Source organism: Rhincodon typus, chromosome 10, assembly GCF_021869965.1.
Source record: "Rhincodon typus isolate 14 chromosome 10, sRhiTyp1.1, whole genome shotgun sequence".
Lineage (NCBI taxonomy): Eukaryota > Metazoa > Chordata > Chondrichthyes > Orectolobiformes > Rhincodontidae > Rhincodon > Rhincodon typus.
Genome location: NC_063341.1, coordinates 12,974,451 through 12,994,479, shown reverse-complemented (window position 1 = coordinate 12,994,479; position 20,029 = coordinate 12,974,451). Strand labels below are relative to the sequence as shown.

Sequence of the window (20,029 nt, the reverse complement as noted above, 5' to 3'; positions counted from 1 at the left end):
AAATGTACTATTGTTGACTCCTGATTCATGGCATTCCCAAGGACACTTTTTTTAAAACGTAAGTGAGCTGAGACTTTCCATCAGCCAACTGAAAAGCGAAAGAACTGCGGATGCTGTAAATCAGGAACTAAGACAGAAATTGCTGGAGAGGCTCAGCAGGTCTGGCAGCATCTCTGAAGAAAAGAAAAATCAGAATTAACGTTTCGGGTCCGTTATCTCTGAAACGTTAACATGATTTTTTTTCTTCACAGATGCTGCTGGACCTGCTGAGCTTCTCCAGCAATGTCTGTTTTTGTTTTATTTTCCATCAGCCTCTGTTTGCTCAGCAGATCAGAGCTCGTTCAGGTAGATACTGGTTCAGAGATCTGCTCTTTCTTCCCAACAGTTTCCTCCCACCTTTCCAGCACTTTGAAACTCGACAGGATTGCAAAATGACAAGTAGCGCGGGATTGCAATGAGCCCTTTGAATCTAAAATAGGATACGTGCAGGTTTGTCACTCCGTGGGTTGCTCAGTCGCTGGGGGATAACAGCCTGAACTCAAAAAGCAGAGTTCTGAGCAGCCTGGCCCTTGGACAGCAACAGAATGTAGACGGTGTGGGATGGACAGTGTGGTGCAGGTTAGTGCTGCAGTCTCCAGGTCACTATTAGGTTGGATCGTGGGGATCTAGAGGAGGTAAGTTTCACACTCTGTGACCCGGGCTCAGTAGGTTTCGTGTAAGAAGATCACAGATCTCAGAGATACTGTTGCGGGTCAGATTGGAAGCTTGTGGTCTTTGGGAGATCTCTTTGTGGAGTGAGGGTGCTTTTGAGAGATGAGGATGGGCCAAAAGTTAAGGCTGGGGCCATTGAGAGATCGGATGGGGGTGTTGGAGAACAGAGAAGTCGGGATTGATAGTGACGGTGATCGTAGTCAGTGCTTCCAGTCCATTAAGTTCTACAGTGTTTGGAATTGATATCCTGCTGTTAATGAGCACTGCCATATGCTGCCTAGAGATCAAGCAAGGCCTAAAACCTACTTCAGATTTAGGCAAAGAATGTCTCACAGAGGAAAGTGTTGGAAGGATTAGCAGGCTTATTATTGTGACCTATTGAACCACATCACAAACATTTTTATGCATGGTTCTGAAGTAGAACTTGAACCTGGAGCTGCAGGCTTGGGGTAGGTACGCTACCTGCTGAACATTCACAAACGCCCCCCAGAAAAGTGTCTATAAAGTGAAATACTGTAGAAACGCAATATAAAAGCAATTCAGTTACAGCAGACCCATTTGCTGCAGACATGTATGAGACTTTATGGTTAACCTCCTCAAATTTTCTTGACCACCAGACTGAAGCCCCTCTATCCTGTCGATGGACCGAGCATTACCCAGTGCAGAGGAATTTTGCCAGGTTAGTTACATGATACTGCTATATGGGAGGAATAACAATCTAAATAGTTGGTGAGCCCACACTTTCCCAGCTGGCTTATGCTCTGTTGTTGTTATAAATTATATCCTCTTCGGATGTGTACCTGAGGCTGAGATGCTTGCTGTCATAGGCACATGTAGGCCATTTATTTTTGTCATTGTGCTTGGGTTGTGGGCCTGGCTGGAAAAGTTGCATCAATTGAGCGTCCTTAAAGAGTGAGTGGTTGGTTCTGTCTTTGATCTGCCGCAGCGCTCTGCTGGAAGATTTGACTGCGGCCTTTTGCTAATCAGTAGCTGGATGGGGGGGGGCAGAGGTCAAAGGGCAATTTTCTTCTCAATTGTCTGTTCACTACCTTCTAGCTGAGCTGGGGCGAGAAGTGGCCTTGGGTAAGATGCTTTCACTCAGTTAGGGGGTGTCTCGTCGTGTTCCAGCCTTGTGTCTCATATGAATGTACTCAACAAAGGGAGGGAGTAAGCCATTTTGTCCCCCTGGCCTACTCTGTCACACAAGTTCATGGTTGATCTGACTGTAATCTCAGCTCTACATTCCTGTCTACCCCAATAACGTTTCACTCATCTCCCCCTGACCCATTTACTAAGAAGCTCTCCACCTCTATCCTAAAAAAAAATTCCAAGACTTTGTTTCCGTCATCTTTCGAGGAAGAGAGTTTCAAAGCCATGCAATGCTCTGATTCTCATCATCTCTGTCTTAAATGGGTGACCTCTTATTTTCAATGGGTGTGTTACTTTAGAGACCTCTTCATGACTTCTAGTTCTAGTTTCTCTCACAAGAGGAGATATCCTCTTTACACCCAACCTGTCACACCCCAGTAACCCCCACCTCCCAGGTCTCATATGTTTAAATCAAGTCACCTAAACTCCGCTGGATACACTTCTTAAGCCTTTCCAACCTTTCCTCATAAGACAACTTACCCATTCCAGGTATTAGTCTAATAAACCTATTTTGAACTGCCTCCGACACATTTAAGTCCTTCCTTAAATAAAGAGATCAGTAGTGTACACAGAACTTCTGATGTGGCCTTCCCATGATAACTGAAGCATAAAGTCCCTACTTTTGCATTCCATTCCCCTTGCGATAAATGAAAACATTCTATTAGCTTTCCTAATTACTTGCTGTACCTGCATACTAAGCTTTTACAATTCATGTACTGGGAGACTTAGATCCCTCTGAATCTCACAGCATTATGATAAGACTTCTTTTGTTGTTTCACTGCAAGTTTTACCTCTGTATTTCACCACTGAGTCCAATCATTGGCTACTTCATTTACTTCCTCCTGATATTTCACTGGCTTGAACTTGCGATACGACTTAAGAGAAGATGCTTTTTATCTTTCTTTTAATCTCCAGCTATGAATGAAATTCTCAGGAGGTCACAGTTCTGCATTTCTGTTCCTCATGTTTCCTTTGATCCTGCAGTTACCAGTCTGGGGGTGGATTGGGAATCCTCACCCTATTGCCACCTAACACTGTCAATATCATCTTGTGACCCAGCCTAATTTTTAATATGTTGACAAGAAAAGTTATTTGTTTTTGCCAGCTCAGTTTGGCACAGATTGGAAAGTGCAACAGCTTTGTATAAACGAGTGAAAACAATGGAACATAAACACGATATATTTCTCCCTTTGTCCCTACTGTAGCATTCCTGGCTCGATGATACTGATTTTAGTTGAAGTCCATCACATTTTCTGGCTTACATCATTGACTGCATCAGAGATAGCCATTGTGTTCATTGTCTAACCCATTTTAATGTTGAATTATTATTGATTCCTAAGACTTAACAAGCAGAGGCCCGTTTTGTTGAAATATATCATCTTGCCCATCAAGTCTGTCTCTCACACACAATGACAGGGGAGCATGACTAAACACATACACTTTCCCCCCACTTTCCCACTCTGTCCTATCGAACACAAAGGAAGGCAGTTGTGATAGTTGGAGTCAGTCACTTCAGCCCCAGGCTATCACTGCAGGAGTTCCTCAGAGTAGTGTCTGATCTGAGCAGGATGTTTTTACGTAATGCAGCCTTGTTTATGTTATCCCTAGAAACTAGGTATGTATATATCATTGTATTGAATCCAACAGACATTTATTACAACTCGTTATTATATTCAAATATTACATTCACAAGCACGTAAGTGGCTGTGCTAACATTAAGGTTGTAGCTTATAACAGACGAGCATGCTTCCAGTTAGTGTGTCAGGCTTCAAGTGATCTTAGGGTAAGATAGAGTATGAGAATCTCTATATGCTCTAATGACATTCTTTGATATAATGATGATATCATGAGCATATCTCTTAAGGGTGTACTGACACATTGACCATGAGACATCACATAACAGTGCAATCGATTCAACCATCTTCATCTGCTTCATTAATAACCTTCCCTCCATCATAAGTTCAGAAGTGAGGATGTTCATGATTACACAATGTTCAGCACCATTCCCAACTTCTCAGATCCTTAGCCAAGCCTGAACTGATAAGTAGCAAGTAACATTTGCACTATACCAGTGCCTGGCAATGACCATCTACAACAGGAGAGAATCTCCGTTTGCTGTTCAGTAGCATCATTGTTGTTGAATGCCCTACTATCAATGTCTTGGGGGTTACCTTGAAACCAGAACGTGAATGGGACCAAATATATGAATACAGGTCAGATGCTAGGAATTCTCTGCCATGTAACTCATCTGCTGTCTCCCTTGTGCCTGTCCACTATCTACAAGGCATAACTTAAGAGTGTGATAGAATACTTGACTGAATGGGTGTAGTTCCAACAACCCTGAAAAAGTTCATCACAAAGCAGCCTTCCTGATTGGCACTTCATTCTGCATTTTCAACACTGACTCCCTTCACCACTGACGCACAGTCACTGCAGTGTGTACCATCTGCAGAACGCACTACAGTAACTCACAAAAGCTCCTTCAACAGTTCCTTATTATCCCGCAGCCTCGACCATGTGGAAGTACAAGGGCAGCAAGTGCATGGGAACACCATCGCCTGTGTGTTCCTGTCCAAGTGACACATCGTTCTGATTTGGAACCACATTGCCACTCCTTCACTGTCACTGGGTCAAAATTCTGGAACTCCCTAACAGCATTGTGGGTGTCCCATAGATTGCAGCGGTTCAACAAGGCAGCTCGCCAGCACCTTCTCAAAGGCAGTTGGACACAGGCAAAGCATGCTAACCTAGTCAGCAATTCCCTCATCCCATGAAGAAATACAGAACAAGAAAAGGCTAAATTGGCCCATTGTGTCTGTGCCTGCAGTTTAAAAGAGGTATCAGTCCCAAGAATGTATATAATTCTGTTCTGACAAATCCAATTGAGCCTGCTTCTACCAATCTTTCATGAGAACTCATGTTAAAATTAACCCCTTCTGTTAAAGTCCAATCTTCTTGAATATTGGTCCAGTTTATAATACCAGCCATTGTGTGATCCTGAAGCACACTGCGAATCTTTATCTGAGATTCAAGGCACAGCAACAAATCCTTGGGTGCATGACATTTCCACAACTTTGCTGTTGTTTGCATTCCCTCTGCCTCAGAAGATCCTCTTTCCAACTTGACTGGTGCCTAACTTTTCCTTAAGCTTTGTGGTGCAGTTAAAGGGGACATCTGCAGTCTGTGTCATTTGCATTGTTGTTGTCAGTATTTACAAATTTCAGCCTGCAGCTCAAGGGAGTGCAGGATGAAACAGTTGACTCTTTGTTTTGCATTTCTAACAAAACATGTTTGGAGGCAAGGTTGTAAAACACAGTATCGTATTTTAAAATCAGTTACATTTTGTGCATTGCTGGGAGATGTATTGCTTCCTGTAACACAATCCACTTGTGGTCTTTGATGATAATTTTCTATTGCACGTGCTAGCAAAACCTAAGCCCCTTCACGACTTTGTTCAGTCTACTAAATGCCTGGTTCCATCTTGGTGCATCTTGCCTCTTAGAGTCATAGAGCATGGAAGCAGACCTTTCAGTCCAACCAGTCCATGCTGAACATAATCCCAGACTAAACTAGTCACACCCCTGCTCCCAGCCCATATCCCTCCAAACCTTTCCTATTCATGTCCATATCCAAATGTCTTTTAAACGTTGTAACTGTGCCCACATCCACCACTTCCTCAGGAAGTTTATTCCACACGCGAACCACCCTCTGTGTAAAAAAAAAAAATTTGGCCCTCATGATGATGGAGGGAAGGCCACTGATGAAGCAGTTGATGGGCCTAGGACACTACCCTGAGGAACTCCTGTTGAGATACCCTGGAAGTTGAGATGACTGACCTCCAACAACCACAACCAGCTTCCTATGGGCCAGGTATGACTCGAACCAATGGCGAGTTTACCCTGATACCCATTGATTCTAGTTTTGCTATGGCTCCTTGATGCTACACTTGATCAAATGTGGCCTTGATGTCAAAAGCTGGCACTCTCACTCATGTATGGAATTCAGTTCTTTTTGTCTGTCTGAACCAAGGCCGTAATGAGGTCAGGAGCTGAGATGCCCTGGCAGAACCCAAACTGGGCATTAGTGAGCAGGTTGTTCCTAAGCAGGTGCAGCTTGATAACACTACTGATAACAGCGTCCATTAGTTTAGTAATGATCAAGAGTGAACTGATGGGGCAGTAATTGGCCAAGTTGCATTTGTCCTACTTTTTGTGTACAGGATATACTTGGGCAATTTTACACATTGTCGGATAGATCCCAGTGTTGTAACTGTACTGGAACAGGTTGGCTAGGGGAGCGGCATGTTCTGGGAAACAAGTCTTCACTACTACCGCCAGAATGTTGTCCTAGACCATAGACTTTGCACTATCTAGTGCCTTCAGTATCATTGCTTGGTGGAGTGAATTGAATTGGCTGAAAACTTGTATCTGTGATGCTGGGGATCATTGGAAGAGGCTGAGATGAATCATGCAGTCAGCACTTCTGGCTGAAGATTGTTGTCAATGCTTCAGTCTTATCTTTGTACTGATGTGCAGGACTCTTCCATCAGTAAGGATGGGGATATTTGTGGAGCCTCCTCCTGCAGTGAGTTGTTTAATCGTCCATCACCATTCGCGGCTGGATGTGGCAGGACTGCAGAGCTTAGGTCTGATCCGTTGGTTGTGGGATCACTTAGCTCTCTCTACCACTTGCTGCTTATACTGCTTGTTTATTTATTTCTTTACTACCAATTTGAAAAAGCAAGAGATAAAAAATTGTCAACACAGACAAAAGAACAAATAATTGGACCTATTGGTTTATAGCTTTGAATATGATAAGAGTTCGGTAACTCAATCACAGAATAGCATCTAGTAAAAGTGCAGTTTATCATTGGCAATCAGTAACCCTGATTTTAATGCTTTATATTTTAAATGCACCTCTTTTGTTACAAACTACAAATGTCTATTCCTTCTGTGCCGTTAGTAACCAATTCAATAGGAGCACATCCATAGCTTCTGAGCACGATAGTATGTGTGAATGGGTTGCATGATGGAATTGGGTTGGTGCAAGTTCGAGTTCCATTCTGCTCAGTTTCTAGAATCAGAACTGAGCAAGGATCTTGCAGCAGAAAGGAGAGAAAATGAAAGGAACTATTATCCCTCCTTCATCACTGTGGCTCTAGGCAGCTTGTATTCCTAACAGAGAATCATAGAATAGGTAGAACACATAAGGAGACTGTATTGCCAGTGCTGGCAGTTTGCAAGAGCAATTCAGCTGGTCTCACATCTCCATTCATTCCCCTGCAATCTTTTTTATCTTCCATGTTTCCAGTTCCCATTTGAAAGTGACAATTGAATCTGCCTCCACCAGATTATTTGTACGTTCCAGATTGAAAACACTTCCTGAGTACAGCTAGCTTCCTGAGTTGCCATTGGTACTTTTGTCAATCACCCTTGATCAGTGTTGGCTGATTTTTGAACCTTCCACTAATGGAAGCGTTTTGTCCCGAACGATTTTGTCCAGACTAGTCATGATTTTGAACACCTCTTTCAAAGCTCCTCTAAATCTTCTCTTCTCCAGGGAGACCAACCTTGCCTTTCCAATCTATCCACATACTGGAGTTGCTCATCTCTGGAAACCATTCTCTTAAATCCTTTCTACAACCCCTATAATGTCTTCAGATTGTTGCTAAAGTGCAATCCCCAGAAATGGACACTATGTAGCTGAACCCAATGTAGTGTTTTATAAGCTTCATTGTAACTTCCTTGCTTATCTTATGCCTCTATTTATAATTCCTGTCTGCCTTGTTAGCTCTTTTTGAACCTGCGCTACATCTTCAACTATTTGTGCTCATATGAACCATAAGATATAGGAGCAGAAGTCGGCCATTCAGTTCTCCTGCATCCCTTTTACAATTGAACCCTTTATTTTATATCGACTGACTTCATTATTCCCAGCAAAGTGGAGCACTTTGCACTTCTCTCATTAAGATTCATCCATCACATGATTGTCCATTCTTTGATGCCTGTTTGACATTGATCACTGTCTTTCTTTCAGTTTTCAATATTTTCGAGTTTTGTGTCATCTAGGAATTTTGAACTTAGACCATTCCCACCCAAATCTAAGTCATTAATTTGGATAAAGAAAGCAGTGGGTTCTAATACTGACCATAGTGGAACCTTAATGTATACCTTCCTCAAATCCAAAATGCATTGGTTCACCTTCTTGTTCATGCTTCTTGTCATTCAGTCAATACCATATCTGTGCTGCCACTGTCCCATTAATTTATGGGTTTTATCTTTTGCTGATAAATCTATTCCATGTCCCTTCATTTTTTTTGGAAGTCTGGATACACCAAATCAACTGCATTACCCCCATCAACCCTCTTTTGTCCCATCAAAAACTTATTTAAACACAAGTCTTCCTTTCTCTGTGTTGGCTTTTCCATATGACTGTTGATGTTTCCTCAGTTTATAATTTCTGAAAGCTTTCTCACCACCCAGGTTAAACTGACTAGCCTACAGTTACTGGGAATAATACAGTGAGTAAAAATTCACAATACCCCCAAAACAAAATAAAATTATTGTTTCAGTCATATGGATGTTAAGGTACAGATCAACGAGGATTTAGTTGAAAGGTGAAACAGGCTTCAAAGGTTAAATTACCTACTCCTACATTTCCATGCTTAGCTCTTCTGTGTTATTTTATGCTATCATTTCTGCTTCCATTTAATAACATGTTCAATTCAATGTACATGGGGGAAAGAGACAGTGGTTAAATTTAAATTAACCTAAGTGACTGTTAAGCACATTGTATAGGAATTTTAAACAAATAGGAAAATTTAACTTCTGTTAAAGCTTTTGAATTTTAATTTTATAGAAATTTTAAGCTGGAGGTCCAAGCCAAACCGAGGAATGAGTGTCCATAGCGGTTGTTCAACAAATTGCCTTTTGATGCTTATGTGAGAGAGACACCCGTTCAACACCACTTCATCTCCTCTCTAAACGGCGGAGACACTTGAAATCTGCGACAGTGGGGAAACTTCATGGATTGCTTTCCTCACCCAGAGAACTTTCCAAAAGCACTGTTACCATCGGGAACAGTGACCTTGGGTATAAAGAAAAGGCCATCACTTCATGAACCAGGGTCACGGTGGAGAAATTGATGCTAATTTATTGTGAGACTTTTAACTTTGCAATGGTTGATATTTGATACTAGGCCCCCCAGAAATAGGCAACATAATTTGGCTTGTCAATCGTCAGGGTTTGGAAACCTTGTGAAAATTCTTTGGCAGATCATTATATTCATTATATCATTATATCATTATATTAGGTGATTACATATTCTGGGATATATTCAGTTTACTTCATCTTTTTTTACATGCGAGTATTTCTCCCCTAATTTTCTCCCCTCCCTTGAAAACATCATTTCCTTACTGGGAAATAGTTCCACGTGCAAAAAGGTGGAAGTTACCATAGTCCACACTCTAGCTGGAGAGAGATGATTGGTGGCACATTTGTGCTGAGGTTACCACATCTCAGGCCAGGGGTGAGGGGTTCAGAAGTCAGGGGCTTGCATGGTGACCTCAGTCAATACCCACACTGTTGACATCACTCTGCATTGCAAACCAGCCATCTCAGTTAACCAACCCTATTTATTAGGTTCTTTCCCAGGAGACTGTTGTTCATTTACAAGACTTGTTGAATAGACTGTTGACTCTCAAAAGGCATTATAGTTGTGCTTGATCTGTATCTCATCATCCAGTGGCCCACACAGATACACACTTCAGATGTTGTTCATTAATTTAAGGAATGAGAATCCTGTGATTTCCCTTTCTAACCAAGAGGCACTCAACTCACTAATGAAATGCTTACAAATTCTTGACTTCAGTCACCTAACTCAGCGCAAAAAGAGGTTGAACCCAGGATCTTTCTGGCCTGTCTGATTCTGTTAGTAACTGGATAAACTTGCTGAGTTGTTAGGATAGCTGATTTATTTAATTCACTATGTAAGGAATTTAGATTACAATGTAAATGCAAACTAATAAAGACAGGGCTACAGTTCCTTCTGTTCGTTCATGAAGAAAAAAGCCGTTTCCTAATCCTAGACAGGGATCGAGAGTGCTGTCTTTCTCCCCCTTGCTATATCATACTCCATTATCGTGTAAATAATATAGCAGCTTTTAAAGTGTCACTCTTGAATTAGTTACCACAAGATTTGTGACAGAGGTGTTGTGCTGAACTGTCCTTTCTTCCATGCACAGAAAAAGCTTCCTTTGCCTTGATTCCAAAAGACAGAATGAGATCAAAAGTTGATTTGTATGGATAATTGTTGCTGGAAACGTGAACTTTACAAATCAGACTGTAAGCTACATTACAAGGAGCCTTCATTCCATTTACTTCCTAGTATAATCTCAGATATTAGAAACGGTCACCAGTCTTGATGACAGCTGAGGCTGACTTATCTTTGGGAACTTGTATATAACTAGGGTCAAAACCCACTGTCAATGCTCTATTACCCATTCAATGAACCAAAATATCTGTTCCAATTCATGCCAATGGGATTAGTAGAGTCTTCCCTTCAGAATATTAGTGGCACAATTTCAATGAAGGAACATCAGGCAGTGGCAAAATATAGGTAAAAATCTTCAAACCGAAATGAGGGATAGAAAAATTATCATTCCAGTTCTGAGGAAAGTTAACTCTGATTTCTCTCTACAGATGCTGCCAGATCTACTGAGCTTTTCCAGCAATTTTTGTTTTTGTTTCTGAGTTACACCATCTGCAGTTCTTCAAGTTTTGAAAAATTATCATTACTTGATCCAGCTAAAATCCTCTTCCATTGGGTCCAAGACTCTAGTCGTTTCAAATATGTTAAACACAAATGTATTAGGAATGGCTTCTAATGGCTGTTCATTCCATTTTACATAACCTGAAGTGCCTGGCTTATCATAAAATATCCACATTAACAGAAAACATATGAGCTTAGGCCAAAAACAAACTGGCAATAATGAATTTGATGACTTTCAAAATTGCATCCATCTCATTTTCTCAACCTTTTAGTGAGTAGTTGACCACATTGATATATTTTGCCGTGTAGATATGTCTGGCTGAACACACATCCTCAAGTTAATGGAGATAATAGAATCGGGGGTTATGCTTACAAAGGAACATCCCTGTCTTCAAAACCCAGCTCTGTTTTAATAAACAGGGAAACCATATTTCTTCAGCTTGGAATTTAATCCCACAAAATCCAGCCAATGCATTCTTTATTGCGAAATCAACCCGTTTTACAAAAATGGATTAAGCTGACTTAACTGGGGGAGGCGGGGTGGTGAAATGCAGCAATTTGGAAGAGTGCACCTGTTTCTAGGACAGGCCCAGCTATACAAATTGTGTCAATCCAGGAACTGGAAGCGAGCTGAGGCCAGTGGCACTGCGTAGAGTGCCTCTCTATCTGAAATTGAATGACATAGACCGGACGTGTACCAAAGATAGGAACAGGAATACACTCATTCACAGTCTATTTATTCCCCGTCTTAGGCTGAATGACTATTTCCATCCACACACATCAGCTGATTGTGAAATGTGTTTGAATCTCCCTCTGGGAATCATAAAACTCTCATGAAATGCGCCACTAATTCCTTCATCCTAATTGGGATTTAAAATCTCCACGAGCATCTGATTGATTTAAAATGTGTGCAGCCATACTAGCAGTGCTATAATGTACTGCCAGAAGTCAGATCAGGTTTTACACGTAACAGACCTACACACTAGGAATGGTAAGTGCAGACGAATGCTTCAATGGATAAATTCCCTTTGAATTGACGCGTAATTGTTGCACTTAATGATAAATGCCCTCTGCATGTTTCCTTTTGTCATTAATGTGGAATTTCCTCACACTCTGTCATCCCTTTCTAGAATGTCAGTGCTGCGCTGTCATAAGATTCACTCGTGCATTGAATTTGATGCCGGAACCGGTGAATTTTGACACCTGGCCTTTGCCAGTGAGAGGATTAAATGTTTCCTTTGAAAACTATCTGATCCCATCCGTTTGTTCACATTATCAGTTTAAATCATCAGACACAACCAAGAAACTTGGAATGAAGAACTTTAGCTTAGATTATGTTGCAAGGCTAATCTAGGAATAAACACTGAGAGTAATTTCCTCATTGTCGTTAGTGTTGTGTCACAGTGCCACAGAGGAAAATATTAAGATAGATCACCAATAGCTTGGTTAAAGGGGTAGGTTTTAAGGAGTTAGTAAGAACTGCTGATGCTGGAGTCAGAGATAACACAGTGTGGAGCTGGAGGAACACAGCAGGCCAGGCAGCATCAGAAGAGTAGGAAAGTTGATGTTTCGGGTTGGGACCGTTCTTCAGAAGAAGTGTTGTTATGAAGGTTTCATATTTAGTAATTTGCGAATTTGAGTTTGAAGGACTGTGAATACCTAGATAGGGTTTTTCATTTAAAGGGCAATTGCAGATCGTGAAAAGCACGTGACTCCAGTTTAATTGCTGACTTTGTTTATCTGATCTCACTTCCCATTGACTGGGAGAGTCCTAATCCTGCTTGGAGATTGTTTGGATTCTCAGCAGGGGAGAAGGCAGCTAAAAGAAAGAAGCTTCCCAGCTCAGCTCTCCTATTTCTGAAAAGTGCTCTTGTTATAGGCCCAAGGCGATACCAAAAGCCCTGGCCCAGCTGTTCATGCATGAAAAGTTGCTGAAAGAATTTGTCACTATTTCCTGAATGACTGCCCTTCAAAGGTCACCAGCGACAACTGTATGTCTTCAGTGACATTTTGTGTATCAGAATGTCAGTGGACAGCCTTTGTTTGCCTTCAGGAACTAAGATTTATTGGCCAAATATTTTCTAAAGTTGACACTCTTGCAGAGAGAAATTTGGTTTTATCTTCCTTCGCCTGGTTTGATTTGTATGTTTCATCTCGAGGGATCAAACTTTGTAATCTCACATTGCAAACTGTGTCAACCAATCTTGTGAATCTTCCTGGAATTAGTTTTGTTTTGTAAGAAATCAATTTTCTGATTATTAAAGAAACCCGGTTATTAGTTCTTTTTGTTCGAAATCTAATATAAAGAAAGCATTTGACCAGGCCACATTGGGAACTGTATAAAATAATTACATTTGTGTTGCAACCTACAGAACCAAAACAAGATAATGCACTCCTCTGCTGTTGTAACAGAGAGATTTAGGGGGTGAATTTGGTACTTGAGGGGCTTGCTGCCAATGAGTTCGAGTGCTTTAAACTGGAGATACACAGGGAGCCAGAAATGGACAAGTGCAGAGATATTGGGCATTTATAGGTCTGAAGGAGATGACAAAGATAGAGAGTAGGGAGGCCAGGAATATAGACTTAAGAAGTTGGGACTGTTCTGCTTGGAGAGAAGAAGGCAGAGGGGAGACTTAGTAGAGGGTTTCAAGATATTGAGCGGGCTGGACAGAGTGGGCTAAGCCGTTCCCCTTGTAAAAGGAACAAGAATGAGAAGGCATAGATTTAAAGTGACGTGTAAACAAAACAAAGGGAATGTGAGAAAAAAAACTTAGGGTCTGGAATATACTGCCTGGAAATGTGGTAGAGGAGGTTCAGTTGAGGCATTAAACTAGGCATTGGATGATCATTTGGATAAAATGGTGTGCAAAGATACAGGGGAAATGGCAAGAGATCAGTGCTAGGTAATAGAACCAGTGCAGGCACAATGGGCTGAGTGGCCTCCTGCACAATAACAATTCTTGGACTGTATTGTTCATTACAAACTGCTACAGGGATATCTCTATCAAGCTAAATTCTGTTGTTGTTTTGTGCATGGACTAAAGGGCTAAAACCCTTCAATAACTGAAGGATTCTATGAACAGTGAGTTGGACTTCTGGGACAGCCAAGCTGAGAAGAGAGAGTGTGTGTGTGAGAGAGTTCCGGCATGCAAAACTCTAGTGTTAAGAACCATTAGATCCAGAAGAGTTCTGACCTAGGCTTAAGATGTTAGCAACATCTGTGTTGAGCTAGGTACCTAAAACCATGGGATAGTTGGAGGAGTGTTGAAGAGAGACAACCTTCATGGGAGTAAGCAGAAGGCCCAATGAATCTCAATATTTATGTGTATCATTGGAACAGTACTCAGTGTAAAATGTCAATTTTTAAATTCCAATTCTGATAAGTATCTGACCTGTATTTATGAGGGTGGGCACATTAGCAATTTTGAGTTAAGAAGTTCAGCTTCGAGTATAACTAACTGTTTGCTTAATTTCTTTAAAATAACGGAGTGTATGAGATAATGTGATGAATGTTCCCAGTTCCAGTTAAAGTTAAAGTGTGGTGATCAGTGAGTTTCATGCTGTATGGTTCTCCTCATGCCACAGGGTGAATTTCTCGTGGAGTGGTGTGGCAGGCAAGGTGCCGGGCTCTTCTGGTTTCTGTAAACCTGATGCCATATTTAAATTCCAACTCCGCACCTCTTCAGATGCTGCAAATCAGGAGCCTGTCTAAGTGAGAGGCTCAATCCTGACTGTAGAAAGGGGCGCTGTCTCATTGCTTCCAGGACGGGCTCTGGAGGTTCTCGAGGACGGGCTCTGGAGGTTCTCGAGGACAGGCTGGTGATCAGGAGGGCACTGAAGGAGATCACACCGGCAGAACAAGGACGGCCTGGACAGAAATTGAAGTGTAGGCCAGTGCTGTGTTCTGGCAAGGGCAGCCCAGCAAGGCCACAAGAACTTCTTCTCTGCTCCAGGGTGGGTGAGCACCAGCATCCTCTCCCTCTGCTGCCTCAGACACCGAATCCAATACTCTGCCTGACTCTGCCATTGCACACACATCACCAAAAGCTGATGAATTCAGTATTGTTTGCAGTGTGTCCTCTCAATTGCTCTCATCCTCTCAAACTACTACACCTCGTGCCCCTCTGTGCTTCCTAGTCAATCACTGGAGCCATCTCTCCTGCTCATGAGAGACCACGAACTGCTGTTGCATCCACTTCCATCATTCTCATCTCTCCCTTGGTGGTCAAGATCACCCACTCCAACAGCGATGTATCAGCAGCTCCCTTACGGATGGAGCTGTAATCCTTCTGCTAGTTGCACTTGGCAAACTGACAATGCTCAGCCCCCTGTTATGTCATTGGACAAGCCCCTTGGCGATGCCTCCTGTTTGGCTGCAGTTTCCCTTCAGCCCACTAAAGACTCGTCAGCTTTGAAGTGCATGCGTTGCTGTTTACTTGAAGCACATATGGCTGTGTAAGCTGCTCACATGTGCTGAAACTCCGATGTTGATCTAAAATGATGTACGACAGTGACATCTGCACCCCATTCTGAGTGAAACGCACATTCCTTAGTGCTCCCGGCGACTACAAACTGCCTGTCTCACCATCTGTGCTAAAGAGCAAGCTAAACTGTAGAAGCTGGTAGCCTGTAACTCCGTGTTAGAGTCAGTGTGTGTGCTAAGAATTCCATGTGAAAGCAGACAGAGGCTGGAAACGCACATATAAGTGCTGTACTGAGGGAATGCTAAGAAAACAAGCTAAGAGCTATAAGATGCATGTAGATATGTCATGAGCATCCTGTGTAAATCATGGAATCCCTACAGTGTGGAAGCAGGCCATTCAGCCCAAGATGTCCACACTGACCCTCTAAAGAGCACTCACATCCACCTACCTACCTACCTATCCCTGCATTTCCCATGGCTAAACCACCTAACCTGCACATCTTTGGACTGTGGGAGGAAACCCACAGAGACCTGGGGAGAATGTGCAGACTCCACACAGGCAGTTGCCCAAGGCTGGAATCAAACCCAGGTCCCTGGTGCTGTGAAGCAGCAGTGCTAACCACTGAGCCACTTTGCTGCCCATGTATGAGATGCATGGCAACCCCTGATCATAAAGTGAGCTGGCAGAAACATGCATACCCATAGGTGTTTCTCAGCACCTAGGTGAAGGGCAGAGAGGGTGTCTGATTTGACCTGAGAGCAAGTGTGATGATGCGGAGATATGGGTGGTTTCTCAATGCAGAATTACCAGATGCAGTGTCTAGGAGGACCATGACCATGAAGCATGCAGGGATGGTGAGCAGAAGAAGGAGTCATATGATGGGCTGAATAGAGATTCAAGCTGCAGGTACCCTTTCTGTTTCCCCTATCGGGAATTTATGCCACCTAGTTTCTCCATGGAGAACTCAAAGTCGGGTATATATAGCATGAGGTGGAGTTTTAACGAGATGCAAATGCATGGGAACAATATAGGTGGTGCTGTGTAATTGTAAGATTCTGAAAGTACCATTTAAGGCTTGAGGGCAAATTTGAACTGAATTGAATTAACTTTATTGTCACATGTACTCAAATGACTACAGTGAAATGTTTACAATTAAGGCGCCATGTTAGGTACAATGTATCTAGGTTCAGACTCTTTAGTACAAATTATAAGGGGAAAAAATTAGAAAAATAAAGAAATAAAAAGTCAGGCATTACAGATCATTGGAATAAATTAGAGAATAGAGAAATAAAACCTTCAGAACCAACAGTCCTTCCAACTCAGTCCACGCTCATCAGGCCAGGAGACCACTCTGGAATCACTTGAGGCTGGAAAGATATTTAGGATATTATTTGTCAACATTAAGACCTGATCTTTTTTTATTCTCATTCAATTTTGTCACTATTACTCTTGCCACAACAGGGAAGGGATAATTCCACTCAGAGTAATTATTAGTATTCATGTTTCATTTTTGTGGAGTCAAATTCTTTTGTTTTGAACAGTGAACCTATGGTTTCTTTCTTTCAGTTAATGTCTGGGTTTTCAGGTTTCCAAAGACAATTAAAATATTACTCATCTCTACTGAGATCCGACCAGAAGCCCAGCACATTCTTCCTTTTAAGATAATGATCTAATTCCCTTTAAGTTGCTTGAATGAATCTGGCGCCACCAGATTCTCCGGCTGTTCATTCCAAATCCTTACCACTTGCTGGTTAAAAAAAAGTTTTTCTTCACATTATCGTTGCTTGTTTTGCTAATAAAATGTGAGTTTCTTTTTAAATTTCAGGAAGACTTTCATGAAGCAGTGTTACTTTTAAATGACTGTGTTTGCTCATTATTTTTGATGCTAGTGGTTACATAGGAGTAATAAGATAATGGGTAATAGTTATAGGTAATTCTGCCCATTAAGTCTGCTCTGCCATTCAACAAGATCATGGCTGATCTTCTAGAGTCAGAGAGTCATACAGCATGGAAACAGACCCTTCGATCCAACCAGTCCATGCTGACCATGTTCCCAAATTAATCTAGTCCCACCAGCCTGCACTTGTCCCATATCCCTCCAAAGATCTCTTATTCATGTACTAATATAAATGTATTTTAAATGTTGTAACTGGAAGCTCATTCTACACACAAACCACTCTGTAAAAAAAAATTGTTCCTCATGTCTTTTTTAAATCTTTCTCCTCTTTCCTTAAATATATGCCCCCTAATATTGAAATCCCCCACCCTAGGGAAAAGACATCTGCCATTAACCCTATCTATATCCCTCGACCTCCTATGCTCCAGTGGAAAATGTCCCAGCCTACCCAGCCTCTCCTTATAACTCAAACCCTCCGTTCTATCTTAATATCTATTTTCCCCCCTATCCCTTGATGTCTTTATTGTCTAAAAATCTACCGGTCTCTCTTGAATATACTTAATGACTGAGCTTCTACTGCCTTCAGTGGCAGGGAACTCCAAAGATTTACCATTCTCACCTTTTACTTTATCTATTTGTACCATGATGGGTTTGGGTTAGCTCAGTTGGCTGGTTTGCAATGCAGAGTGATGTCAACAGCATAGGTTTAATTCCCACACCAGCTGAGTTCACCAAGAATTTCACACCTCTTCAACCCTGCCCCTCTCCTGAGGCACGGTGACCCTTAGGTTGAACCATTTGCCAGCTGTCAGTCTGCAAGGACAGTGCAGAACTATGGTGACTGCTTCTTACATTGTGTGTATGGGCTGTACACATGGGATTTCCGAATAAACATTGGCTTTGACTCCATGCTACAACTGTATAATTGGTGAATTACCCTTTTGTTGCTGAATCACACCCGTAGACAGCAGTGACAAAACTGGTCGCAAAGCATTCTGAATTCCTGGGCAAGTACATGACTACAAGCAAGAGCCCAAGGCAAGATTTGGAAACAAAATGCCAACTGTATGTTAGTAAAGCAGTTCTTAAAAATGTATGAATGTACATTTGTGTATACTATGTCCATATTTAAAGTTGTGGCTGCATTCCTAGGAATCACAACTTCAAGTGAAGCATGTCTGGGTGAAGCATGTCTGGATGAAGCAAGGGTTCTTTTTTAATTCACTCATAGGATGTGGGTGTCTCTGGCTGGGCCAGCATTTATTGCTCATCCCCACTTGTCCTTGAGAAGGTGGTGGTGAGGTGCCTTTTTGAACTACTGCAGTCCACATAATGCCCTTGGCTAGGGAATTCCAGGATTTTGATCCAGTGACACTGAAGGAACAGCGATATATTTCCAAGTCAAGATGATGAGTGGCTTGGACAGGAACTTGCAGGTGTGTAGTGTTCCCATGTATCTGCTGCACTTGTCCTGCAGTGAGCCTGGGTTTAGAAGGTGCGTCCAAGGATCTGCAGTGTATGTTGTACGCAGTACACACTGCTGCTACTGAGAGTCAGATGTGGAGGGAGTGAAATCATAGAATCCCTACAGTGTGGAAACAGGCCCTTCGGCCCAACAAGTCCACACCAAACCTCAGAGCATCCCACCCAGACCCATCACCCTATAACCCACCTAAATCTACATGTCCCTGAACACTACAGACAATTTAGCAAGGCCAATCCACCTAACCTGCAATCTTTGGACTGTGGGAGGAAACCAGAGCACCCAGAGGAAACCCATGAAGACACGGGGAGAATGTGCAAACTCCACACAGACAGTCCCCCGAGGGTAGAATTGAACCCGGGTCCCTGGCGCTGTGAGGCAGCAGTGCTAACCGCTGTGCCACCGTGCCAGCCTCATGTTTGAGGATGTAGTGCTTTGTCCTGGATGGTGGCAAGTTTCTTGAGTGTTGTTGGGGGTGCACCCATCCAGGCAAGTGGGGAGTACTCCATTACACTCCTGACTTGTGCCTTGTAGATGGTGGATAAGCTTTCGGGAGTCAGAAGGTGAGTTATATGCTGCTGTATTCCTAGCCTGTTACCTGCTCTTGTAGCCACTGTGTTTATATGGTGAGTCCAGTTAAGTTTCTGGTCAATAACAATCCCCAGGATGTTGAGAGTGGGGGATTCACTGATGGTAACACCATTGAATGTCAAGGGACAGTGGTTAGATCATATTATATTGGAGATGGTCATTGCCTGCCATTTGCATGACAAGAATATTACTTGCCACTTGTCGGCCCAGGCCTGGGTATTGTCCAGATCTTGTTGCATTTGAATATGGACTGCTTCAGTATCTGAGGAATCGCAAATGGTGCAATCATCGATGAACATCCCGAATTTTGACCTTATGGTGGAGGGAAGGTCATTGATGAAGCAGCCAAAGATGGTTGGGCCAAGGACACTACCCTGAGGAACTCCTACAGAGATGCACTGGAGCTGAGATGATTGACCTCCAACAACCACCACCATCTTTGTATGTGTCAGGCATGACTCCAACCACCGGAGAGTTTGCCCCCTGATACCCATTGATTCCAGTTTTGCTAGGGCTCCTTGATGCCACACCTGGTCGAATGTAATCTTGATGTCAAGGACTGTCACTCTCATCTCCCCTGTCACTCTCTGTTTCTCATTGGAATCAATGTTAAAGCCAGTTATGGGTTCCTGCAGACATGTTTTGCTCAGATGAAGCAAAGTACAGGTTGAATTGCGATGCTATATGTGTGTAATTATCTGAAATAAACTGCAAAATAAATCATAAAATATTAAAGTAGCACTGTATAGTTAGGTGTTTCAGGGCCTTTCTCAGCAGAAAAGAGCTATAAAATTATACTATGTTGAAATAGTGTAAATTCATAAATGCCTACAAAAATGAACAAAATAAGCTTTGAAACAAAATACATTTGAAATTATAGAAGAAATATAATATAAATGTAATTACACATTGTGGGTAAATATCCATACTGATCAACTTCTGCCATGAGATGGCACCAAGGATTTCAGTGCAAGATGAAAATGGGAGCCAGGACAGAGATGGACA

General features: G+C 42.2%; 1 protein-coding gene across 1 annotated transcript in view; it reads right to left on the bottom strand.

The window, feature by feature from the left end:
• Positions 1-16,139: 16,139 nt before the first annotated feature.
• Positions 16,140-20,029, bottom strand: part of tmed5 (transmembrane p24 trafficking protein 5) — a 29,798-nt gene continuing 25,908 nt past the window's right edge. Inside the window, exon 5 of the mRNA XM_048601905.1 lies at positions 16,140-16,420. Within this exon, the coding sequence (XP_048457862.1) occupies positions 16,373-16,420 (48 nt within the window). The 3' untranslated portion in view covers positions 16,140-16,372. The remainder of the gene's footprint in view (positions 16,421-20,029) is intronic.